The sequence below is a fragment of the Anopheles bellator genome (assembly GCF_943735745.2).
Source record: "Anopheles bellator chromosome X unlocalized genomic scaffold, idAnoBellAS_SP24_06.2 X_unloc_1, whole genome shotgun sequence".
Taxonomy (NCBI): domain Eukaryota; kingdom Metazoa; phylum Arthropoda; class Insecta; order Diptera; family Culicidae; genus Anopheles; species Anopheles bellator.
In genome coordinates, this window is record NW_026684271.1 from 63,109 (window position 1) to 78,780 (window position 15,672).

A 15,672-nucleotide genomic window follows, 5' to 3' on the forward strand; every position below is an offset into this window, starting at 1 on the left:
TGAAGGCTGAAATCGACGCAAAACGACCGCACATGAAGAAGAAAAAAGTCTCTTTCATCAAGACAATGCACCGTGTCACAAGTCAATGAAAACGATGGTGAAAATGAATGAATTGCACTTCGAATTGTTGCCCCATCCACCATACTCGCCAGATTTGGCCCCCAGCGATTATTGGCTGTTCTCGGATCTCAAAAGGATGCTCCAGGGAAAGAGATTTGGATCGAATGAGGAGGTCATCGCCGAAACTGAGGAATATTTTGAAGGGAAATATGAATCGTTCTACAAACATGGTATCGAAAAGTTAGAGAAGCGTTTGACTGACTGTATCGCCTTAAAAGGAGACTATGTTGATGAATAAATACAAATTATATCAAAATATTGTTGTTTTATAAGCTATCCTACGGACTTATTGAGCGATGTGTTATAGCAACCTAAGGCTATAAAAACACAGAAAATCGAACATACGTAGCCCGAGTAAATACAAAATTGTCAGAACTTTTTGAACACACCTCGTACTTCAAGCGAGAAGTTAACGAGAAATACATACGGTTTCTTTATTTAATAACCCGAGGTCCACAGTATGAGAAACTTGTTAAAAATGTATGGCAGGCCAAGAAACTATTAACCTTTTGCTAGAGTTCCGTGAGTTACTTTGAGTTGCTTTTAAGCGCCTTTTGTTTACGGGATATTTTCCCGTTTCGGGGGTATTTTTTTCAATTTGACAGTTTACGGCAAATTTCGGCAATTTTTATTGCTTTCCCAAAATTTGGCTAGTTTTTCGACAGCGGTTCAAATATTGACAAAAATGGCACTAGAAGGAAAAGGAAAGGAAACTGAAAAATCAAAGCATAAACAAACGAACTGTCATTTCACTGACTGGAGCTCACGGAATTTTTCGCTCAAAAGCTACTAGTGTGGACGCTAGCATATCAAAAAACCTGTAGAGAAAACTCATACTGTGGACGAGGCGTAAGGAGGCTATTATTTTCGTTTAGTTCTTTTTTATACAGTTATGATCACGCACGACAATATACTGCTAGGGTATGGCCGAGGTACTGAATTTTTCGAAAGACCGAGTTTGGTCAGTGGTGAGTTTGATTTGATTCGCAAGGCGCGCGCGGGCGCATTTTTGATCAGTTCAGGCGCATCAGTTGAAGCCTCCAGTGGCAATTCGGGCATCTTCCTGGTGGCTTCTCGGAATCCGAAGCGAAATGCGCTTCCCGCTGAAGGGTCGACCAAAACTATTCTTAATCAGTAGGGGCTAGGGGGCTATCCTTCTCTTGCCGCCATGTCGGTCCTATTAACTCCTTTCTCGTCCATGCTTTGTATCACATTGTTTTTCGAAGGGTACTTGCTTTTTAATATTGTATTTTTCTTTGCAGTACGAGCATACGATAATCATGCGAAATGCGGGTTGGTCTGGATACCACATGTGGTAGCATATCGTTGTCGGACGTGCGGCATTTCACCGTGCATGTCGATCTGTCGTGATTGCTTCAAGAGAGGTAACCACCAGAACCATGATTTTAATATGTTCTTATCACAGGCGGGCGGGGCCTGTGACTGTGGCGACACGTCCGTTATGAAACCAGAGGGTTTCTGTAGTGATCACGGCTTGAACAGTTGCCCTTCGAGTACCCCAGTTCCCGACGATTTGTTGCTCCCAGCGGAGGCGATGATGCCGCGCTTAATACTCCGCATGCTTCTACACTTCCGCGAGTTCAGTGCTATCAATCACGATTCGGCTGGATGTCGTCGGACAGCTGAGTATTGCAATGACTACTGCGCCATGTTGATGGAGTTTAACAACATGGGTGAGCTGATGAGGCGCGTGATGACCCGCACACTCATAGACCGGAAAGTGTATCGAGGGTTGTTTGAGCAGCCCTATCCCATCAACAGTAACAGAAACTATCTACGAAACAGCCGGCGATTATATGAGGATGCCCTCCACCAATTTCCTTCGCCGGAACCTCCGCCAGAGTATGCGTATCTGCCCGCACTTGGACGCACCATCGTGCACGGTACATTGCTGGAGGAGTTCATCTTCTGGACGTTTAAATATGAATTTCAGCAGCAGATCGTGTGCTTCCTTCTGAATATGTTGCCTGACCAAGATTATAAAGAGCACCTGACGCGTACTTTCGTTATGCACTATTGTCGCATTCCAAGCGTGCTTGAACTGTCTAATGACCCGGACACTCTAAGTAACAGGGTAGTGCATATGAGCGTCCAGCTTTTTTCCAACGAAAGTCTCGCGCTGAAGATGGTTGAAGAACTATCTCTACTGCATGTCATGATCATTAGCCTACGGCAGATGATGGCGAAAATTTTAACCCCACACTTGCTTCACAATCCTGAGCGAAACTTTCACTATGTGGTCGATTGCGCTGAGCGAGTGATGAAAGAACACTGCTACTGGCCGCTTGTGTCGGACTTCAACAATGTCCTGTCGCATGAGTCGGTTGCGCTCGTTTTCCTGCAGAACGACGCACTCATCGACATGTGGTTCCAGTTCCTATCGATGTTGCAAGGTAAGTTCTGGCGAGTTTCTGTTGAGCCGAATCGTTTTGGGTTTTATAGTCACTAATAAATCGTCTATTTGCCCTCAGGAATGAATGTTAACCTTCGCGAGATCATAAGCCATGTAGAATATGAGTCTAGTTCCTACTATGCAGCGTTCAGCTGCGAGCTAGAGGCGAGTGCCTATCCCATGTGGTCCGTTATCTCGCACTTGCAAGATCCGTCACACGCGCCCCTCGCCAAAAACATCATGATGTATTGCGTTAACTATTTGAACGAGTGGCTCGAGGCGGTTAACTTCTATCAGCATCCTAAATTCGAGAAGGTAACTTACTACTTAACATATTCTTGACTATTCTATTACTGTTACGGATACTGTTTGTATTTCGCAGGATGATATGTTTCGTGCATCATTTCACTTTCCATTGCACCGCTATCTGGCTGCCTTCGTTTGTCAGGGCGTGAAAACGATGGGTATGTCACTCAAAGACATTTTGCCTCGCGCTGATTTGTTACCGATGCTGATGATGCATCCCCTCCGCGTGCAGGTGAGTTAGAAGATTGTTGAAAGATGTTAAGCAAGCTCAGCTGGAGCAGTATCCAGTGTATTGATCATAGTTTGAATCGGATGCCTTTCAATACGTAACAAACGATCCCGTTCCCGCTCTTTGTTTACAGATATTATCTTCCATCCATATTATTTGTTTTGCGCTCAAATTGCCTCCCTCTGCCGCTCTCGCTTTAGAAGGCGAAATGGTTCGTAGTATTTCAATCTGTACTTTGATCTACAGTGTTCACTGAATGTGTCCACCACTGATTATTGAATGTGAGCAGTAAAATTGTAGGTGAATAACTTAGGTGCCACGAATCCACCATATTTGGGTTGACCCTTGTGCAGGAGGCCGGCTCCGGATAGCGGCACTGCCTTATGCGTGTATACTGGCTGGGCATCGATAAAAGGGACTGTCGTTTGGGCCGCGTCTTGGTTCCGGTCGCTTGGTCCAAAACGAATGTACTGGCGGCTGGTCGAATCAGGGACAGATTTGCTCAGGGATCGTGTAGGCACATCCGGTTGGTGCAGTATAAGCTCAGTTCTGAAACGGATGGTTGAATTAAATTTATAGCTGGGGAAATTATCGCTTATTACACCAACCTGTCAACCGTGTTGTCGTTGCCAATCCAAATGCTTTTATCGTGATCGAGCAGCTTGCCGGAGGTAAAGTTCATTTCCGTCATACGTATTTCGAGGTTGAGGTGAGTGCCGAGCAGCCTAAAGCGTACCCCTGTGAGGACGTAACCTGGATGGACGTGCACGTCGTCGAGGTCGAGAGCACGCTTATCGTACGTAAGTGTGTGATAGTCGCGTCCTTCCCGAGCACCTTTCGCTAGTACGCTGAAGGCATCCGGGGGGCTGAGCCACTCCAGCGTTCGATTGTCGATCTCAGCCTGGGGCAACAATAAGCCTTGCTGCACTAATAGATGCATCACTCTGCCTTGTTTAACGAATCGCAATCCGGTCACAACCCTTTCAAAAATGTGGTGTGAGATTGTGAGAGTCCATTTTTGAGGGTGTCAGATAAACTATCTCACCTATTTTGATCGATGTCGGAAATGGATTCACGTAAACTAACGTAACGATCAGAACGGGGCCCATTGTCGTCACATAGGCAGAAGCAATAGCTACAGTGCCAGAAGATCCATCGCCACCAGGAGTCGACCTTGGTAGATCCTCGTGCACAGTAGCTCTTATGACCTCGTACTAAACCGTTCTCGTATTCGATAAACTCGTAGCGCCGTTGGCTTTGATGGGCCGCCGGGCAGATCGACATGTCGGAGTCGACGTACTCACATTCGTAAATACGCCCGTTGCACTTCGGCTGTCGGCTGCAGTACAGCTCTTTATAGCACTGTTCCTGTCGATGGCCATATTGATAGTGAGCGCAAGACTCGCGACACGTGTTCTCTGTGTTCATGTCGACTTCATTTTCTATGTAACCTTGTACAAGACGCGTGAACTGCAAAAAAGTTTCGTTTTCGCGATGGGCGCGTGCCTCCGGATCGCATCGCCAGTATTCGCGGCTCGTCTGCTCCATCGCGCGTTGAAGCAAAGCTTGGGTTCGATTGAGCCGTGTGTTCAGCTCTTCCCGGCGGGCTTGTGATTCGACAGTGAAGTTTCCACGGCCTTGTGCCTTTAGCACCAAGTAGGAGAACTGCATCATTAGGTAGCCTTTCAGCTCGGACATCGCGATTGCATCGTACAGAAGATACAAAATCTGTTGGGCCGATAGTCCAAACGTACAGATAGTCGATTTGGCCACCTTTGTGTGTGTATGTATGGAAAGAGTATTAAGATACAAAGATTAATAAGGTAGAATTGCCCCCGTCCCACCAAACTGGGAGGCCTTCTTTGCTAGCGGATCAGTAAGAATTGCCGAGCTTATAGAGCTCGGTCTTCTCGTAAAAAAATCTCTCTAATCCATATCATCCATATCCTTTCCTACCATTTGAACCTTGAAATAGAGTGCTTGGCGCACCATGATGTTGTAGATCTGCTCAAGCTGTTGATCAATTGGATAACGGCGATCGAACAGTATCGTTTCGGCCATATCGATGCTTAGCAGGCGGAAGTTTTCATCGTCTTTAATAGCACTCTTCGAACCTAACTCCGTCGCCTCATCTTCATTTTCAGTCAGACGTAGCGTTTGCTCCCGCAGAAAGTTGTACAATACCCTATATAATTTGTTGATTGTTAGCAGGTTTTGCTCGAGGAAGTGCCATTCAGAAAAGCGCTGTAAGATGTTGAAGTATTCGCCTCCGCTGCCGTAATCAGATTCCAGTGGTGGCAACTCGTCGTCAACAAAGCGTAAATAGATAGTGCATATTTCTTGCAACGCCACATGCCTCTGTCTAGAGGCGTCTTCGTTCAACTGGTTGGCGATGTGATCGATCTGACTAACGATCTTCCACGCTTTGTCCTCCTGTTGAGCGTAGCGATGACGCAGCGTATCGATTGCTCTCGAGCCATATAGTCGCTTTGTTATGGTGGGGGTGGTGCTGATGACAGTAACTATCATCATCACCATGCCCAACGAAGATAGCCAGAGACGAATTGCCGCCATTGACTCCACTCTTAACCTTAGTAAGCACACACAAAGCTTCTAACACACATAACACGTAAATATCAACCAACATGAAACAACAAACACTTGCGTCAGTGGCAGAGTTTCTATGAAGTTAAGTTACGATAACTTGAATTGAACTTGCTACAGCAGTACACGAACGATAACGGACATTGATAGGCTGCATGAACACTAGTCTAGATCATGCATGAGCAAAACTGGACAATAATATCATCCAACATATGGACAGAGCACATACAGCCGTTCGGATGGATAGAGGTGCGAATACTAAAATTCAGCAGCAACTCTGCCGCTTTGTGATTCACATATGTGTCATCATGTGTGTTAGAAATTTTTCTCGCTCACTCTCTGTTTTTTCGCACACAGTATCGATGTCAATCTCTAATAACCGTCACTAACTCTTGGCTGTTATCATTCGCACACTCCGTTGTATGCTATACAACGGAAAAAGCTCTTCTGCTAAAAAATATTGCTGAATGTGTGGTACAGTCTAATATGAACGCTCTTGAGATAGAGATGATGTTCGTTCTAAACTAAAGAATGTGCAATCAAGAACGGCAAAGAGGGTTTGAACTCTATTGAGAAAACAATGTGAGATTGTGGCACTGCGTCAACTTTACGCTCTGTGTTTTGTGCACACGCTGAATTGTCATTAAGTTCGGTAGGGTTGATTCACTTCACGGTCTTTATTGCACCCTGCCGTGATGCAGTTCTATGCCAAGTGGTTCGGCGGGGCCAGACGAAACGCAAATCGGACCGCAAAAACGTTATTTCATTTGCGTTTTTATATTTCAAAATAAAAAAACGAAATGTCAAACGTGTTTACATGCATGTTTTTGGTCCGAGAAAACAGAAATAGAAGAGAAATAAATTGATTTCTGAATATTTGTTTCTGTTTTTTCGATTTTGTTGCTATACCGGCAAAAAGAACTTACAACAACTTACATACTTACTTTACAACTGTATATTATCCTCTATTTGTAAACAAAGCGTTTGCTGTATATTATCCTGTTATCCTGTTAACAACTGTATATTATCCTCTGTTTGTAAACAAAGCGTTTGCCAACGGGTTTTGCGGTCGGTTGACACATAAACGTTTTGACAAAAGCACAGCAGTTTGGCATTAATCTGAAATGCCAAAAACGTTACGTTACGCTTTGTCTGGCCCCGCAGGTTGGGTCTGTTGAGTGAACTGCATTGCTAATGCAGATGGATAATTAAATCCGCATTTCCAGTAGAAGTGTTCAACTTCTTGTTTTATTTTCCTATTGTTTTTTTGTGAAATCAGCGAAGAGAAGAAGAACAAGAACACAACAAACTATGTTTAGTTTACCATTTTTGGTTATACGAGGTGTGTTCAAAAAGTATCGTAACTTTTGAATTTCCGCGGGCTGCGTACATCCGATTTTCGAAAGGAAAATGAGCCACAGATAAGCGCTGTTTTTGGTTTTAATAGCTTCATCATAAGCCATAGTCAGCATTTCGATTGCGTCCGAGCTCTTAGCTTGGGGTTTTACACAAAATTTGTTAAAGCTTCTTTGTCATCCATTTTTTTAAAATAGAGATAAATCAACGATGAGCCAAAACACATCCAAGCAAAACAACTGTCAAAAATTGACTGATTATTAAAACTGGCCGTACTTTTCATCATAAGTCACTGACATGTGTAGCAACCTAACGCCATAATCGGATCGGAAATCGGATATACATAGCCCGCGGAAATTAAAAAATAATAATAAATTGTTATCTGTTCGGTTGATTCAGGGTGTACTTCCTGATAAGATAAATGGTGCGTTCTGTTCATTATTCGTTCCCCGCTGCTCTAGTGTTAAGTTCTTCTCCTTCCTGACTCGATAGTAGTCGCTAACACAACACCCTTACGACAATCTAGACAATTTCTACCATCCAACAGCAAAACGTCGTTCGTTGCTTGCGGATGATGGCTGCTAAGGCCAAACCCATTCGGTTCTTAATAATTCTACCGTTAGCAGCCATTCATGTGTTAGCTCAGATTGTTCTGCCAACTTGTTCAACATCGATGGAAATAATGCAACCAACGTCTATGCAGTCGAACGTCTAAGAAGAGCAGTATATCTATGCCGCTATACGTGCCGTAATTCGGAACGTAAAAATATCAGATCGTTTACGCTTCGTGTGGCCGGTTTAAAATATAAACCCGAAATGTCAAACGTGTTTACATTCGTGTTTTTGGTCCGAGAAAACAAAAATCGAAGATAATGTAGACCCCCTGTAGCGCGGCACAGTGTGTACGCAGCCTATGCTCGAAGTGTGTACGCAGCATAGGTTTGTCAAATATGTCAAACGAAATGTGATTAAATGACACTTTATCGTTGGAAGTTAATCGAACCAGACGTCTTATGTTTCTGTCCCTTCTGTCTTTTTCCACGTGTTTAATTCTTCCGTCCGGGGTACATCGTGTTTTACAAAGAATAAATTGATTTCTGAACATTTTTTCGGTTTTTTTTAAACGTTCGTTAACGGTTTTTACGTGTCCGCCGAGAGTCCGTTTGACTGGCATTTATCTGAAATGTCAGATCGTTTATTTTCGCTTCATGTGACCGCCCAATTACTCTTCTGTCGTACTATTTGTCGCGCTCTGTCCTATGCGGTCTTTAGGGAGTCGGGCCATGACTTAAGGCCTCCACACAACGCCAACGAAAAGTTCGGACCGTAAATTTCGACACGTAACGTAGCATCAAAACCGCGTTGTCTCCTATGAGTTTCTATGGGGCACTTCACACCGGTTGTCAGAGTTGGCGATGTAAACTTCGTACGCCGACGGCAAAGTTGATCAAAATCACAACTCGTCGCTACAGAACACTACCAAGGTTCGTATAGTTGGTGTGTGGGTGGTTGGGGCGAAATTTTGAGTTTAAACAGATTATTTGTGTTTATATTTGGAAGTTCAAGAGACATTGATTTTTTCGTGCGAGAATAGTTTTATGATGAATTTTGTGTTTGTATGTACGTATGTACAACGTACGTATTTGTATGCATTTATGTTGTGTATGTTGTGTATGTTTATGTATGTTGTGTGTACGTACGTTTTTGTATGTATTTGTATGTACAAATAATAATTAAGTCAAAATGGTTTTGCATGCTTATGATACAAAAAACCTCAATTGAGTAGCCTTCGAGTTTTAGTTTAGCGAGTTAGTTTTTCATTACCCAAGGTGTCTAATTGTTTTCGCCCGAACGACTTTTCTGTTGCCGTTCGCAACCGGGGTGTGAAAGGGGAAGTGACGCGTTGGTCCGAAATTCACGTCGGCGGTGTGTGGAGGCCTTTAGATCGCCCAGAAGGACAGAGACCCCGCCTGATATGGTACGACTGCACCTATAGCGAGGCAACAACGGCCTTTTTCATTTTGTTAAGGATGGAAGAATCTTCCAGCGCCCCTTGCGGGAGACGAAACCTTTCGGTTTCTCGCTGTGTGAGGAGCTGAAGGCCCCTCACCAAGATGGCTGGTCCCCACTCGCTCCGGGTACCGCAAAACCATGCCGGGTTTCTACCGACTAAACTTCCTCCCGGACAGCCCACCGCACCCCACGGGTCTCGGCTCTTGAAGCAACAACGGCCTATTTAACGAATTAACGAACAAAAACGCTCGACTTCGACGGTAGAGGGATTCTCTGTAAAAGGCCAATACCGGCTGTATTTGCGTTTAAAAAAGAAAAAAACATGCTTACGGCCAGGCATCGCTTGGTTTTTTTTTTCAAGATAGTTGCCTGCTTTTACCACCGCACCTTGACCCTAGAAAGTACGGAAGATGACTGGATATGGCCCCGTAGATCGTTAAAATCACATTAGAAGACAAAAAACTGTCTTCGGCATCACGTTCACAATTGTGTAGCAATGGCTGTCGGGCTGATCAAGTCTACGTACAAAAATGACACTCCGCAAAATCAAAGCACGGTTAGGTTATAGTTTTGTTACATGTGCTCTAAATGGCTATTCAATGTTTGAAAGGGGTCGTGAAAAGAGTATCAAGTAAAAACTAACTTTCGTTCCTTGTTTTCTTCCGATGGTTCATTCTGGCCCTGGCGAGAGCTGCTATCACCCGAACAAAAAAAGGCCAGAAAGTGAATTTAGTTAATAGTGAATTCTAAGCTGTTGCTTATTTCGGTAAGTAAATTTAAGCATCGCATTTAAGCATTTCTCGAGAGGTATTTACTTCTAAATCGTGAAAGTAAATCGCATTTGTTTACATTTTCAGCGGACCATTAGCAGCGTACTATGCAATGACGATAAAGCGTATGGTACAGGATACATGGAATAGAGGATACATGGATGAATACACTCTACGTACACGCAAAGATAAGTGAAAAGTGCATGTACATGGTGGAATAGTGAAACAATTGTGGAAATATTGTAATTGTAAAAAACATGAAACTGAATAAATGCAACACTTTGTTTACAACAGCAGAACGATTTGACAGTTCATTGAGCGGGTGTATGGAATGAGAGGAAGAGAGAATAACATATAGAGGGGGAAACTCTCACGGCGCCCATCGGATTTTTACCGGTATAAGCCGTAGGGTAGCGGAGTAAGGACGCTCACTCCATACATTTTACCGGTATAAGGATCTCAGAACTCAGCTTACTCCGGTAAAACCGCCATACTGAGAGGGGGCATCTCACAAGTCGAAATCCGCGGCTAGAAAAATGAAAAATTGAGTGATTTTTTTCCCAGTGGACAAAATTGAGTGCCCGAGCTACCCGAACAAAAAAGTCACTCATATTTTCTATAGTGAGACGAAATATCTGAGCGTCGATTCGTTTCTCACCAAAGGCCAGAAAGAAAGCGCAACACCGAACAACTTTTTTGTCTCTGTCACGCTCATGTAGCATCCAGTCCGGCACTCCAACGCCAAACTGTTAGAAACTTAGTTTCATACAAAACGTACGACGCACGACGCAAGCAATTCGAAGAGGTTCAAATATTGGTGTAAAAATAATGTTTAATAGTGAATTCTAAGCTGTTGCTTATTTCGGTAAGTAAATTTAAGCATCGGGAAGCATTTCTTGAGAGGTATTTACTTCTAAATCGTAAAAGTAAACCGCATTTGTTTACATTTTCAGCCGACCATGAAATGGAACAAAGTGTCATCCTGCTATTGAATGCCGACAACACAGCGGACGATTACGATGGAGCGAACGATACGACGATGCAAGCGGAATATCGAAAGCGACAACGCAGTGCTAAACATTTGCCAAAAAACAGTGCCATATAGAAAAGTGAAACAATTGTTCAAAAATCGTTGTTGTAAAAAACTGAATAAATGCAACACTTTGTTTACAACATCACAACGATTTGACAGTTCATGCATTGAGAGTATGTAGGTGAGAGGGTGTATGGAATGAGAGGAAGAGAGAATAAAAAATATAGGGGGAGACGCTCACGGAGCTAGTGAGACGGATTGGGATATAAACGCGATTTTTGGGATATACAAGAAGGAAAGTGAGCCGTTATATCTCAATCCAGCCATAGTGAGAGAGGTTGTCTCACAGGTTGAGATCTGGGGCCAGAAAAATGAAAAATTGAGTGACTTTTTTGTTCGGGTACCCCTCTGCCTGCGACGGGGGCGAGGAAGGCTGAAACGGATGAATCCAAACGCCCCTCTGCCTGCGACGAGGGCGAGAAGGGGCGAGCAGGCCGGGTCATGAGGGTCCGCTCGTAAATACAGGGATAAAAGAGTGAAAGAAACCACGAGACGAGGGTGTTTCATGCACTAGCTTGTGGGTTCCATTTACAGGGAGGGTAGGGTTTCAGAGCCGAGAGGCCATGCGAACACGAAGACGAACAGATGAGCGAAAGGAAGAGGAATACAAAAAAAGAGATAGCGAGATCCAGTAAAACTTCTATGTTCGAGAGAGAACGGGCAGTCGATGTTGTGCCCCAGGTCAAGTGCAAGTGCGCGTTTTTCGTTCCATCATGTGTGATCCTGATAGAAATAATCCAGGTAAGTTTAGTGGACAGTATTCAGTGACAATCAAATAATGTTGAAAACTTTTCACTTTGCTCGTTTCGGATGTCCAACTACGATGCAAAACATTTTTCAACGCGTCTACGGCGTCACCATCAAGCAGCTACGCACCAAATTGCTACGACCGCTCTAGTGAAGTGTGAACAGTGAACGCGAACCCAAAAAAGGAGAGAGAGAAAATATACCGAAATATACCGAACAAATACAAACTGTTTCATTTTGGCTAGGGGGGAATATGGTAGAAAGAAAATCGAAGAAAGAGAGGGGACACACAGGAGAGAGGGAGACAAGAGGGTCACGCTGGAGAGTTCATTTTTCGCGAACTATTCTTTGCGCCGTTTCGCGAACGATTCGCGAACCAAAACAACTGGCCCATACAAAATTTGTATGAGATCGCGACTCGTTCGTGAAAAGTTCTCGAAAAATGAACGTGATATTGCGGTCCAGGCACTCAATTTTGCTCACTGGGTTGTTCGGGTCGTTTCGTTCGGTAACATTTTCTTTGCATCTTTTACCATTCGTCCACACTATGAGAATCTGGGCAAAAATGTATGGTAGGCCCATAATCTGTCACTTAACATCTTGACATGAGCTACTTTGAGTTGCTGTTGAGCTCTTTCTGTTTATGGAATATTCCTCGCGTTTCGGGGTGTTCAGGCGATATTTAGGGGATTTTTTTTTTTAATTTCACAGCTGGCGCCAAATTTCGGTCAGATTTTTGTCTGTCCCAAAAAAGGACTTATTTTCGACAGCGGAACAGATTTTGACAAAGTCGGTAATTTAAGGAGAAGAAAAGGAAACCGTAAATTCGAAGCAATAACAAACAAACTGTCATTTCACTCACTGGAGCTTACTGATTTTTCGCCTAGAATCTGCTAGTTTGGACGCCAGCACAGATTTCTCATAGTGTGGACGCAGGGTTACAAGGGTTTTATTGCGCCGTTTTTTCATACATGTTTGCTAAGTTTCTCATAGTGTAGACGCCGGGTAATAGGGTCCAATATCAATCTCTGCTGCTCTCTGTAATGGTTCGTTTTTACGAGCGGGGTTGTTGGCCACGCCACAAACCCTTCCGTCACGACGGTATCGGCAATCGAAATCATTAGTTCGATTAGTTTGAAATTACACAAGGTGTCTTAATGTTTTTGCCCAGTCGTTCACTCTGCTTGATGTTCGCCCTGTTCGCCAACCAGTGTGAAAGGTCCTAAGAGGTTACGCTACGCTCCTTACCGCAAAAACGTCACTTCGTTTGCGCTTCGTATGGCAGCAAAAATATAAAAACGAAATGTCAAACGTGTTTACATTCGTGTTTTTGGTCCGAGAACAGAAATAGAAGAGAAATAAATTGACTTCTGAATATTTTTTCCTGTTTTTTCGATTTTGTTCCTACACCAGCAAATAAGAACTTACATTATCCTCTGTTTGTAAACAAAGCGTTTGCTAACAGTGTTTGCGGTAGGGTTTACGGCTCGGCCGACACATAAACGTTTTGACACAAGCGCAAACAGTTTGGCATTTAAGTAAAATGCCAGAAAATTTATTTGCGCATCGTGCAGCCCGGCAGATACACATACACAGATACACATAGACAGCAGTTCAGATGTGCGTGCGATTCTTGCTATTATATTTATGAAATTTTCAGACGATTTCCGCTTTTCTGATGATTTCTACGTTTCCGATAGCGATAGTAACAGTGAAGGAACCGAAAATACAAAGATTCATCGCAAAATATTGCTATGTAAATTTGACAAATTGAATTTTCCATCTGCAAAATATTAACTATCTTTGAAATTATCATTTTCTTTGCACGGCGTAGCATAAACAATACAAACTAATTGATAAAATCAAAGACATCCTAACAGAAAGCAAAAACCGCTGCAAAAAGTTGATGGAAACCGGATTGTCGAATATTAGTGTTCGTACGAGAGTCGTAATCCCGTTAGTGGTTCGATCGTTCGGCAAATAAAGTTCATCCAATCGAAAGTTCTCGAAACGGAAACTGGAACGGGTGCAGCGATAGCTAAATGATCCCGAATGATCGTTCGAGTGAACTACGTGTTCGAGTTTGGTAATAGGGCCCATGGTTTCGATTCCCGATACCGGCGTGACAGACCGCTGGTAACCGATACACTCGGGCCTAACAACCTCGCCCGTAAAATCGAACCTTTGCGGAATAGCACCGGAGGTATTAACATTGTCTCTGGCGCAAGCTAAGTCGCCAAATAAGGAGAAGAAGAAGATGATGTTTTTGTCATTGCTAACCTTTGACCCTTGATAGGTGGAGCTTGAACTCGACTTCGAACTGCAGGTCACCTGTTAGTATAACCCCCCACGTGTGGTTCGCAATACTGTGGGTTGATGGGAATGGTGGCACCATTAATTTGGCGTTGTGCTCGACTATCTGCAGACCAAAAGTGTGCACAGCTTACTCAATCACAATGAAAAAAACATAACGGAGGAAATTCATTCTAGGGTGCTAGCAGCCATTAGGTTGAACACATTCTACAGAGTGAAGAAACTATTTCGCTCGCATGTCGTGTCGAGACGATCGAAGCAGGGGTTGTACAGAACCTTCAAAATCATACACAATCAGAACATACACATCTGAGATATGGACTCTGTCTAAAACAGACGAATCCCTTCTAACCGCGTCCGAGAAGAAGATGACAGATTGATTTTTGGTCCCGTATATGTGGATCGACTATGCATGGGCCCCTACAAGAGCTAGCTGCACGCAACTTATAACGACCTTACTGTCGTTCTGCGGATATGCGTCCTGCCTAGCCAGGCCTTGGTGAACTGGTTATGTTATGACGGACATGTAATGGCGGACAATGAACCAGCCCGCAGTACTCTTAGGCTTTCCAGATGGGCAGAGGAAGTGTGGTGAGCTCCGTTTGAGATGGCGGGACTGCATCGACAGCGATGCGTTAAACAACCAGGATAACGAATTGGTGGACGAAGAATGGCGGCGAAGAGAGTCTCTGTTGTAGGCTAAGACTGCTCGGCGATTGTACAGGGTGGTCAAATAAGCGTTCTCTTTTTCATTTGGTTATAAAAAACGGCTTAATATTTTTCGTTGATTGACCTTTTATTTGAAAGATCGAATAGAGAAATATGAAAAACTAATTTCCAGCAGTTGCATAAACCAGTCCAGTCCAGCGTAAATAGTTGTCAAAGTGAAAAGAGAAGCCAATACACCCTAAATGATTGACTGTTTGGTGCAGATTTTGGTCTGGCGGCATCGGCCGCCGTATGAATGAATGAAGACGGAATCGGCGAAACCGTCGAAGGCGTACAATACCGAGCAATTTTGGCTGATTGGTTCTTCTGCCAAATTGAAACGGAGAACGTGGACGACATGTGATTTGAAAAGGACGGCGCTACGTGCCATGCAGCGAAAGTCACGATCGATTGTTTGCACAGCATCTCCGAACAGCAGAATTGTTGTTGTGAATTTACCTTCGAGAAGTTGCGATTTGACACCATTGGACTATAAACTTGGGATGCAGTGAAAGATAAATGTTACGCAAACAAACCAACACTCATTCACGACCTCAAGACCCAAATTCAATTGGCTATTGCCGAAAAAGGACCAGATACAATCGAGAATGTACTCAAAATAGGTTATTTGGCAAATAGGTGGGCAACTGCCAAGCCAGCCTTGGAGGACATTTGACCAAAATTGTTTTTCAAAAAATCGAAGAATAAACCTTTCAAATAAATGTTCAATCGCCGCAAAATATTAAGCCATTTTTGTTTTATAATCAAATAAAAAAGAAAACGCTTATTTGACCACCCTGTACTTGTCAAAATTGATGATGATGAAGTAAATATTTACACCATCAAATGCCAAAAGCCCTCAGGGCTTGTTAAACCATCGGATTTGATTCTATAAGTATAGAATATAGATTCTATGTAGGCCAAGACCGCACAAGCGGTTGTAGTGCCAAAAGAAGAAGAAGAAGAAGAAGAAGAAGAAGAAGAAGAAGAAGAAGAAGAA

At 43.5% G+C, this 15,672-nt stretch overlaps 2 protein-coding genes across 3 annotated transcripts in view; one reads left to right on the plus strand and one right to left on the minus strand.

Moving 5' to 3' along the window:
• Window positions 1–534: 534 nt before the first annotated feature.
• LOC131214121 (uncharacterized) lies at window positions 535–6,140 on the minus strand. Of its 2 annotated transcripts, none has more exons than XM_058208489.1 (4): window positions 5,253–6,140; window positions 4,114–4,841; window positions 3,677–4,048; window positions 535–3,617 (listed from the first exon to the last, which is right to left on the minus strand). In XM_058208489.1, exons 1-4 carry the CDS (start codon window positions 5,640–5,642, stop codon window positions 3,341–3,343), a joined length of 1,767 nt encoding a protein of 588 aa, XP_058064472.1. In that variant the 5' UTR covers window positions 5,643–6,140; the 3' UTR covers window positions 535–3,340. The 2 variants fall into 2 exon arrangements, with proteins under 2 accessions (XP_058064472.1, XP_058064471.1); XM_058208488.1 differs by having other exon boundaries at window positions 5,025–6,140.
• LOC131214100 (E3 ubiquitin-protein ligase Ubr3) overlaps window positions 1,013–15,672 on the plus strand; it is a 59,904-nt gene continuing 45,244 nt past the window's right edge. Inside the window, exons 1-4 of the mRNA XM_058208463.1 lie at window positions 1,013–1,052; window positions 1,383–2,534; window positions 2,613–2,848; window positions 2,916–3,071. Coding sequence (XP_058064446.1) covers window positions 1,013–1,052; window positions 1,383–2,534; window positions 2,613–2,848; window positions 2,916–3,071 — 1,584 coding nt within the window. The remainder of the gene's footprint in view (window positions 1,053–1,382; window positions 2,535–2,612; window positions 2,849–2,915; window positions 3,072–15,672) is intronic.

Coding starts and splice junctions, on each gene's coding strand:
- LOC131214121 (XM_058208488.1), bottom strand. CDS start 5,642: ATGGCGGCAATTCGTCTCTGGCTATCTTCGTTGGGCATGGTGATGATG. Junction 4,842..5,024: donor TCTATTTCAAGGTTCAAATG/GTAGGAAAGGAT, acceptor ACACACACAAAG/GTGGCCAAATCGACTATCTG. Junction 3,618..3,676: donor AACGACAACACGGTTGACAG/GTTGGTGTAATA, acceptor CATCCGTTTCAG/AACTGAGCTTATACTGCACC.